General features: G+C 38.8%; 1 protein-coding gene across 1 annotated transcript; it reads right to left on the bottom strand.

The window, feature by feature from the left end:
• Positions 1–4,281: 4,281 nt before the first annotated feature.
• Positions 4,282–5,223, bottom strand: LOC115525246 (olfactory receptor 8K5). Its single transcript, XM_030332349.1, has one exon. The coding sequence runs from the start codon at positions 5,221–5,223 to the stop codon at positions 4,282–4,284; it is 942 nt and encodes a 313-aa protein (XP_030188209.1).
• Between the last annotated feature and the right edge of the window lie 4,698 nt (positions 5,224–9,921).

Here is a 9,921-nt window from a genome sequence, read left to right as displayed (position 1 = left end):
CTTGGTAACCTGTGTAAGGTACAAAATCACTATGTATTATATTTGAGAGGCTATCTTTTGAAAGAATTTAAAATACTGTTCATGAGATAGAGATATACTCTCTTTACCTTGAAACATAAATGAAAACTCCTCTTCCCCTCAGGCCCAAACTACACACACCCTACACTCACGCTGTAGTGCAAATGCCTAACAATCAGCTTTTTTAATTGTAATGTATTATAATGTAAATCTCTGAGATTAAGCTTTTGATTGCCAAGGCATTGATTTCAAAAACATCCCTCTCAGATAAGCACGTTGCCAGGTACACAACTAGGGAAAGATCAGACCACCTCACTCATGAAGTCCCCCTTTTGGAAGGCCCTGGGTGACCTAGAGGGCCGACTGCTGGAGGTACCCTGCATTTCCCTTCCCAAGCTTTAATTCCTGCCTCCTAGGTTTTAAATTCACCAATGACGAGCAAACCCATGAAACTGCAGACATCCCATCCTTGACCCCAATCAAGGCAGAACTCCAAGTCCTTTCCCCCACCTCTGAGACCAAGAATAGCATGGGTCCCCGGGGCATTCCTAATTGATAGCTTCACTTTGATGGACTGAGACCCACACACAACACATAGTGATGGAAACTTAATTTTTTAATGTTTATTTATATATTTATTTTTAAAAAATATTTTTTAATGTTTTTAATGTTTTATTAAACGTAATGTTTAATGTTTTTATTTTTGAGAGAGAGACAGACAGAGCGTGAGCAGGGGAGGAGCAGAAAGAGAGGGAGACACAGAATCTGAAGCAGGCTCCAGGCTCTGAGCTATCAGCACAGAGTCTGACCTGGGGCTCAAACTCACAAACCCTGAGATCATGACCTGAGCCGAGGTCAGATGCTCAACTGACTGAGCCACCCAGGCACCCCAATGTTTACTTATTTTTGAGAGAGGCAGACAGAGCATGAGCGGGGGAGGGGCAGAGAGAGAGGGGTGGGGGGGAGACCCAGAATCTGAAACGGGCTGCAGGCTCTGAGCTGTCAGCACAGAGCCTGACTTGGGGATCGAACTCAGGAAAGGTGAGCTCATGACCTGAGATGAAGGCTGACGCTTAACCGACTGAACCACCCGGCACCCCTATATGTCTGCTAAAATTCTGAAGCCCAGAAAACAAACATATACACCTCAACCATAAGCTTTACCTTATTGACAATGATCATATCTGTTTAAAATAACAAGACATTAAAAAAACTTTTCAAATGGTTGACGGAGTGATGCAAAAGGTGATGTTCAGGAAACCTTTGACATTAAATATATATTTCAATATTCTCACATTACTGCTCAGTCTATCTACCCTCTACAAAATCTAATGCTGTACTATATTAATTTCAGAATATTGTTATTTGTATCATGTCCACGTTTGCCACATCTGGTATTTCTGCCTGGCGAATCACTTATACTAACGATCCTCCAATCATACACTCCTTTTGCACTAAAAGGGATTTGGCCAATCTAATTATGAATTCTTCATGGAGATACATCTAAAGAGGCCCAGTGGAAAGAAGAATACAAATGGATATCAAACACTGATGGAGAACTCATTACGTGCCCGACACTTTTCTGCGCACTTTACATAGATTAACTCATATGATGCATACAGTAATTCTAGGAAATCGATGGTAGGACCGTATCCATGTGAGCTTCAAGGAAATGACTTAACTAAGGTCACTCAGATAATAAGTGGTGGGGTCAAAATTAAAAAAAAAGTTATTTTGTCTTCAGAATATATTCTTATAAACACGATAGGAGTCTTTCTCTCTATTAAGGTCACCCTGAGTCAGTAGGAAATGAATAGTTGAACAAGAGGAACATGAGGTAAATAAGGATACATGAAGATTCTTGTTAAAACAAACGACAAAAGCAGTTAAGTTATTTGACAACAAAGGTGATCTAATAGCACAGCTCAGAGTACCAGAGAGTATATAATAGATCTCTCCTACACATTAATCCTATTGATGGCAGAAAAGTATATTGCAAAGGAAAAAGCAATTTTGCAGAGCATAATGCCCTTCAAGACTTTGGTAATGACCTAGTTTAAGCTGTACACCCTGACATTTTCCAAGAGCAGTGTTTTCTACTTACCTTACTGGAGAATCAACTTTGACTTCCTATTGTTTTAATCCTCACTGGTTGCTGCAGAATGTATTTAAACATTTCCCTGCCCCCTTGAGACTCATTCTGTTAAAGTTTTAATCCGACTCCAGAATTAAAAAAAAAAAAAAAAATGCATGTAATTACTTGAGTGAGAGTACCATGGGTCTCTGAAATTATTCCTGGAGTATCCCATTGAGAAAGATCAGAAGTGTCTTGTATGGGTGTCTAACTGAATAAATTATACAATATCATTAAACACTGGGAATCATAAATATGCTCAGCATTTCAGTTCATGCACATATTAGTCATATTACACACATACTCTCTCTCTCTCTCTCTCTCTCTCTCTCTCTCTCTCTCTCACAAACACACACACACACACACACACAACTATGCAAGGGTAAATGAAAGAATGACTTCTTATAAAAAGATAATGCGATATTGGGTAGTAAAGCATCCATTATCCAAAGATACTTTTACTAGATATATAATTACAGGCTAACATAAGGCAATGTTTTGCGACTTATATTTTTTCTGCCAATGTATCAATGGTAAATCTTTTCTTTCCCTGTTCATGAAATATCTTTCATCTCTGTTTTTAAGGATTTCTCATTATCATTGGGTTTTGGAAATTTGATTGTAATGTGGGTATACTTTCCTTTCTGTTTACCCTGCTTAGAATATTTTTAGCTTCTTAAATCTTTGGGATTCTAGTTAATGTTTTTTAATGAATTTGGAAAAAAAAAACATTCTGGCCAAGATCTCTTGCAATGGTTTTTCTGTTCCACATTCTCTCTTTTTTCTACTTAGACCTACATTTAAATGTATAGTATACAGCTTATTATTGTTCTGGAGATCACTTAGACAATTTTCAAAGTGTTTATTTAATTTTTGTTTTCCCTCTGGCTTCATTTTGGGTAGCCTCTATTGTGATATGCTTAAGTGAAGTTATTTCTTTTTCAGCTGTTACTTTCATCCAATTTATGTGTGTTTGTGTGTAATATTGTATTTTAATTTATAGAAGTTCCCTTAAGTCATCTTTAAATCTTTCATTTGTGTCCTCAAAAGGTGAGTGTTTTTATTAAATTTTTCAATACATTGAGCATATGTTTTCATATGTTTAATATGTTATAAAGTCCTTGCCTGGTAATTCTATCATCACTGTCATTTTAGAACCTATTTTAATTATTTCCTGGGTAGGATCACATGTTTCTTTCTTCACATGCCTTCACTTATATCTAGTACTTGTGATTGGATGCTGAATATTGTGAATTGTCTGTTAATGAAGACTATATATTTTTTATCTTCCTAAGATAATGCTAAGTTATAAACACTGTTAAACAATGTTCATAATGTTGTAAACAAGTATTACTTGGCTTTTTTTGAGATTTGTTTTCAAACTATATGAACAGGAATCTGAAGTAGTTTTTACCTCAGATCTCTACTGGATGCCTAGGTGTTAAACATGGATTCTACACTCTGGCTTTCGGAAATTTTCATGTCTTCCTGCCTTATGTGACCCTGGAATTGTTCAGCTCATAATTCCATGCTCATTCTTTTAATCACTTGTGTACTTTCACTATAAACCTTCCTAAGTTAGTGTTGAGCCATAAACTCAAGAAGACCTTGTAATGTAATTACTTTAAATGTAAATAAATTCAATTCTCCAAAGGTAGGAATTGGGGGAATTGATTTTTAAGAAATCATGATCCAACTATAGATTATCTTCAAAAGATTCACTTTGTTTATACTTTGTTGTGGGTTCAGAAAATACAGAGTAAATAAGATTGCGAAGATACCTACCCCTTATCCCCTTTGCCCCCCCCCCCAAAAAAAACTTGAAAGAAACAAACACACATTTAGTTTACTGATGCAGCATTTAATAAGTTTTCCAGTGGGAATAATGTAAAGTTCTATGGGATAACTAAAATAAACTTTGACTCAAAAGCAAGGAATGTTTTGGGTTGAGTGCATTTAATTAAGATCCAAAATATGAACTGAATATATGTAAGTATATTGGTTAAATAGAAGAGATTGCTTTGTACATGATAATTAGTCTTTGTTCTGGAGTCAAAAGGAATTAGATACATTATCAAGTGACATTTGCCTTTATCATTGTTTATTAGAACATTATTCCATATTGAATATTAGATACAAAGTTTGTGCTGATTCTTAAAGACCCTGCGGAAGGCAATTTTTACCTCTTTGTTTCTTAAGCTGTAGATCAAGGGGTTTAGCATGGGGATCACTAATGTGTAAAACACAGAAGCCATTTTATCAGTATCAAAGGAGTGGGAAGATTTGGGCTGCATGTACATAAATAGTAGAGATCCATAGAACACAATCACCACTGTCAAATGAGACCCACACGTGGAGAAAGCTTTTTTCCTACCCTCTGCAGAATGCATTTGAAATATGGATATCAGAATTAGTATGTAAGACACGAGGACTACCAGCAGGGAAGAGATCAAATTAAATGCTGAAAATAGTATGATCAACAATTCTATTTCTTGTGCATTTGAGCAGAGCATAAGTAACAAGGCAACATCATCACAGTAGAAATGACTGATGACATTAGAACCACAGAAGGTCAATGTAAAAATTTTAATAGTGAAAATTAGAGCCTGAAAGGTACTGTAGAGGTATGGAATGCCCACTAGCATGTGACAAAGTCTCTGTGACATAATAACATTGTAGAGCAGAGGGTTACAGATGGCCAAATAGCGGTCATAGGCCATGGCCGACAAGATGAAAAATTCACTAATGATGAACATAAGGAAGAAAGCCAACTGTGTGGCACATGCATAATAAGAAATGGCATTTTGATCCACAACAAAATTTACAAGCATCTTGGGACAAATGACAGTAGAATTACCAAGATCAATGAAAGCCAGATGTTTGATAAAAAAATACATAGGTGTATGTAGGCGGGAGTCCACCTGGGTCAAGATGATCATGCCCAGGTTGCCCACCACTGTGACTGTATAGATGATGAGGAAGACCCCAAAAAGGGGAACCTGTAGCTCAGGCTGCCTTGTGACTCCCATCAGAATGAACTCCGTCTGTGATGTTAGATTCTGTTGGCCCATGTACTCCAGTTAGCCCTTCTGGGAAGACACAGAGAGGTTGCTATTAGCTTTCATGTAGTTCATTTAAATAAATTACAATATTTGTAGACACAATGTAAATATTTCTTTTTAGTGGGGATAGAAGAAGAATTTCCACATCTTATTTTGAAACTAAAACAAATGATAGAATTCTCTACTTCTCAGCGAGAGATCCACATGAAACAAATGTACTGGGATAGCCGATTAAACTTTAAATAGAGCCAACAATATTTGAAACATACCCATTGATTTTTAAAAAGCCATACAGGGGCACCTGGGTGGCGCAGTCGGTTAAGCATCCGACTTCAGCCAGGTCACGATCTCACGGTCCGGGAGTTCGAGCCCCGCGTCGGGCTCTGGGCTGATGATGGCTCAGAGCCTGGAGCCTGTTTCCGATTCTGTGTCTCCCTCTCTCTCTGCCCCTCCCCCGTTCATGCTCTGTCTCTGTCCCAAAAATAAAAAAAAAAAAAAAAAAAGCCATACAAGATTGGCAAAGATATTGGTGTAGGAGGGTGCTGGGCTCACTGCGTCCTACTGATCACTTAGATTCCACCCACATTGGCCTAGATAACTCAGAAAACCACCAGGAGACTAGCAGAACAGAATCTCTGGAGCCAAGTGTAGACAAGAGGCCTACCGAAGAGGGTAGGAAGGGCAGAAAGGTGGTGAGTGTTACACGGACTGGCGGGAGGGAGCTAGGGCAGTGGAGGGGCATCCCACTGGACAAGGCAGAGCCCCTGAAGTCTGGTTTGCAGAGAGAAGAGGCTGGATTCTGTGAGTTATGACAGCCAGCAGGACTTAACATCTGGAATGTTAAAAGTCAACAGCTCTGCTCTCAGAGAGTGGGGAGGGTGAGAGGACACCGGCAGGGAGAGTTGTTGAGACCCAGAAGGACAGAACTCATCAGGGGAACAAAGGCACTGGCAAGTGCCATTTCCCTATCCCATCCCCCAACCGTAATTCTAAAGGGAACCAGTTCCCGTCACCAAACTTGCTTGCACCCTGCAAACGCCCAATGCTGTGCTTCTGTGGATCCATGCCTCCGATGGGCGTGCCTCCCTCCCAGTGCTGCAGGGTCCCTCCCACAGAGGACCACAAAGGGCAAATCTAGCTAAGCCTGCCCCACCCTCCCCTGTGAAACTTGTGGATCCACCCAGTCTAATATGCCCTTGGCCAAATCCCATGTAAACAGCACCACAAGCATGGCAGTGTGCAAGCAGCCCAGACAGGGGCCACACCACTCCACAGTGAGTCCTGCCCCTGGGAGAGGGGAAAATAAGGTACACACCAGTCTGACAGTGGCCCCAGTGGTGGGCTAGGGGCAGACATCAGGTCTGACTGCAGCCCCACTCACCAACTCAAGTTACTCCAGACAGCACAGGGAAAGTTCCCTTCAAGTTGGAGCTACCACAGGGACTACCCAAAGGACAAAAAGGAAGAATTATCCTCAAAAGAAACTCCAGGAAGTAGCAACAGCTAAAAAATTGATCAAAACTGATTTAAGAAATATAACAGAACAAGAACTTAGAATAATAGTCATAAAATTAATCGCTGGGCTTGAAAAAAAGTATAGAGAACAGCAGAGAATCTATTGCTACAGAGATCAAGGGACTAAAAAATAGTCATGAGGAATTAAAAAATGCTATAAATGAGGTGCAAAATAAAATGGAGGCGGCCATAGCACGGATTGAAGAGGCAGAGGAGAGAATAGGTGAATTAGAAGATAAAATTATGGAAAAAGGGGAAGCTGAGAAAAAGAGAGATAAAAAAATCCAGGAGTATGAGGGGAGAATTAGAGAACTAAGTGATGCAATGAAACAGAATAATATCCGTATCATAGGAATTCCAGAAGAAGAAGAGAGGGAAAGGGGCTGAAGGTGTACTTGAACAAATCATAGCTGAGAAGTTCCTGATCTGGGGAAGGAAACAGGCATTGATATCCAAGAGGGAACAGAGAACTCCCTTCAGACATAACTTGAATTGATCTTCTGCATGACATATCAGGGTGAAACTGGCAAAATACAATGATAAAGAGAGAATTCTCAAAGCAGCTAGGGATAAACAGGCCCTAACATACAAAGGTAGACACATAAGAGGAGTGGCAGACCTATCTACTGAAACTTGGCAGTCCAGAAAGGAATGGCAGGAAATCTTCAATGTGATGAACAGGAAAAATATGCAGCCAAGAATCTTTTACCCAGCAAGTTTGTCATTCAGAATAGAGGTAGAGATAAAGGTTCTCCCAAACAAGCAAAAACTGAAGGAATTCATCACCAGTAAACCAGCCCTACAAGAGATCCTAAAGGGGACTCTGTCAGTGAATTGTTGCAAGGACTACAAAGTACCAGAGACATCACTACAAGCATGAAACCTACAGACATCACAATGACTCTAAACCCATATCTTTCTATAATAACACTGAATGTAAATGAACTAAATGCGCCAACCAAAAGACATAGGGTATCAGAATGGATAAGAAAAAACAAGACCAATCTACTTGCTGTCTACAAGAGTCTCATTTTAGGCCTGAGGACACCTTCAGATTGAAAGTGAGGGGATGGAGAACTATCTATCATGCTACTGGAAGTCAAAAGAAAGCTGGAGTAGCCATACTTATATCAAACTAGACTTTAAATTAAAGGCTGTAACAAGAGATGAAGAAGGGCATTATATAATAATTACAGTGTCTATCCATCAGGAAGAGCTAACAATTTTAAATGTCTATGCGCCGAATACGGGAGTCCCCAAATATATAAAACAATTACTCACAAACATAAGCAACCTCGTTGATAAGAATGTGGTAACTGCAGGGGACTTTAATACCCCACTTACAACAATGGATAGATCATCTAGACACAGGATCAATAAAGAAACCAGGGCCCTGAATGATACATTGGATCAGATGGACTTGACAGATATATTAGGAACTCTGCATCCCAAAGCAACAGAATATACTTTCTTCTCGAGTGCACATGGAACATTCTCCAAGATAGATCACATACTGGGTCACAAAGCAGCCCTTCATAAGTATAAAAGAATTGAGATCATACCATGCACACTTTCAGACCACAATGCTATGAAACTTGAAATCAACCACAGGAAAAAGTCTGGAAAACCTCCAAAAGCATGGAGGTTAAAGAACACCCTACTAAAGAATGAATGGGTCAACCAGGTAATTAGAGAAGAAATTAAACAATATATGGAAAACATGAAAATGAAAATACAACAATCCAAATGCTTTGGGATGCAGCAAAGGCAGTCCTGAGAGGAAAATACATCACAATCCGGGCTTTTCTCAAGAAACAAGAAAAATCCCAAATACAAAATCTAACAGCACACCTAAAGGAAATAGAAGCAGAACAGCAAAGACACCCCAAGCCCAGCAGAAGAAGAGAAATAATAAAGATCAGAGCAGAAATAAACAATATAGAATCTAAAAAAACTGTAGAGCAGATCAACAAAACCAAGAGTTGGTTTTTTGAAAAAATAGACAAAATAGATAAACCTCTAGCCAGGCTTCTCAAAAAGAAAAGGGAGATGACCCAAATAGATAAAATCATGAATGAAAATGGAATTATTACAACCAATCCCTCAGAGATACAAGCAATTATCAGGGAATACTATGAAAAATTATATGCCAACAAACTGGACAACCTGGAAGAAATAGACAGATTCCTAAACACCCACACACTTCCAAAACTCAAATAGAAAGAAATAGAAAATTTGAACAGACCCATCACCAGTGAAGAAATTGAATCAGTTGCCAAAAATCTCCCAACAAATAAGAGTCCAGGACCAGATGGCTTCCCTGCAGAATTATAGCAGACATTTAAAGCAGAGATAATACCTATCCTTCTCAAGCTTTTCCAAGAAATAGAAATGGAAGGAAAACTTCCAGACTCATTCTATGATGCAAGCATACTTTGATTCCCAAACCAGACAGAGACCCAGCAAAAAGAGAGAACTAAAGGCCAATATCTCTGATGAACATGGATGCAAAAATTCTCAACAAGATACTAACAAATCAAATTCAACAGCATATAAAAAGAATTATTCACCATGATCAAGTGGGATTCATCCCTGGGCTGCAGTGCTGGTTCAATATTTGCAAATCAATCAATGTGATATATCACCTTAACAAAAGAAAAGATAAGAACCATATGATCCTGTCAATCAATGCAGAAAAAGCATTTGACAAAATTCAGCATCACTTCTTAATAAAACTCTCAAGAAAGTTGGGATAGAAGGAACATACTTAAACATCATAAAAGCCATTTATGAGAAGCCCATAGCTAATATCATCCTCAATGGGGAAAAACTGAGAGCTTTCTTCCTGAGATCCGGAACATGACAGGGATGTCCACTCTCACCGCTGTTGTTTACCATGGTGTTGGAGGTTCTAGCATCAGCAATAAGACAACAAAAGGAAATCAAAGGCATTAAAGTTGGCAAAGATGAAATCAGGCTTTCACTTTTTGCAGATAACACGATATTATACATGGAAAACCAAATAGACTCCACCAATAGTTTCCTAGAACTGATACATAAATTCAGCAAAGTTGCAGGATACAAAATCAATGTACAGAAATCAGTTGCATTCTTATACACTAATAATGAAGCCACAGAAAGACAAATAAAGAAACTGATCCCATTCACAGTTGCACCAAGAATCATAAAATA

The sequence above is a fragment of the Lynx canadensis genome, chromosome D1, assembly GCF_007474595.2.
Source record: "Lynx canadensis isolate LIC74 chromosome D1, mLynCan4.pri.v2, whole genome shotgun sequence".
Lineage (NCBI taxonomy): Eukaryota > Metazoa > Chordata > Mammalia > Carnivora > Felidae > Lynx > Lynx canadensis.
Note: the sequence above shows the minus strand (reverse complement) of the source record. Positions and strands in the feature narration are given on the sequence as shown.

Bases quoted from the DNA above. Each gene is read 5' to 3' on its own strand.
- LOC115525246 (XM_030332349.1), bottom strand. From the start codon at position 5,223: ATGGGCCAACAGAATCTAACATCACAGACGGAGTTCATTCTGATGGGA.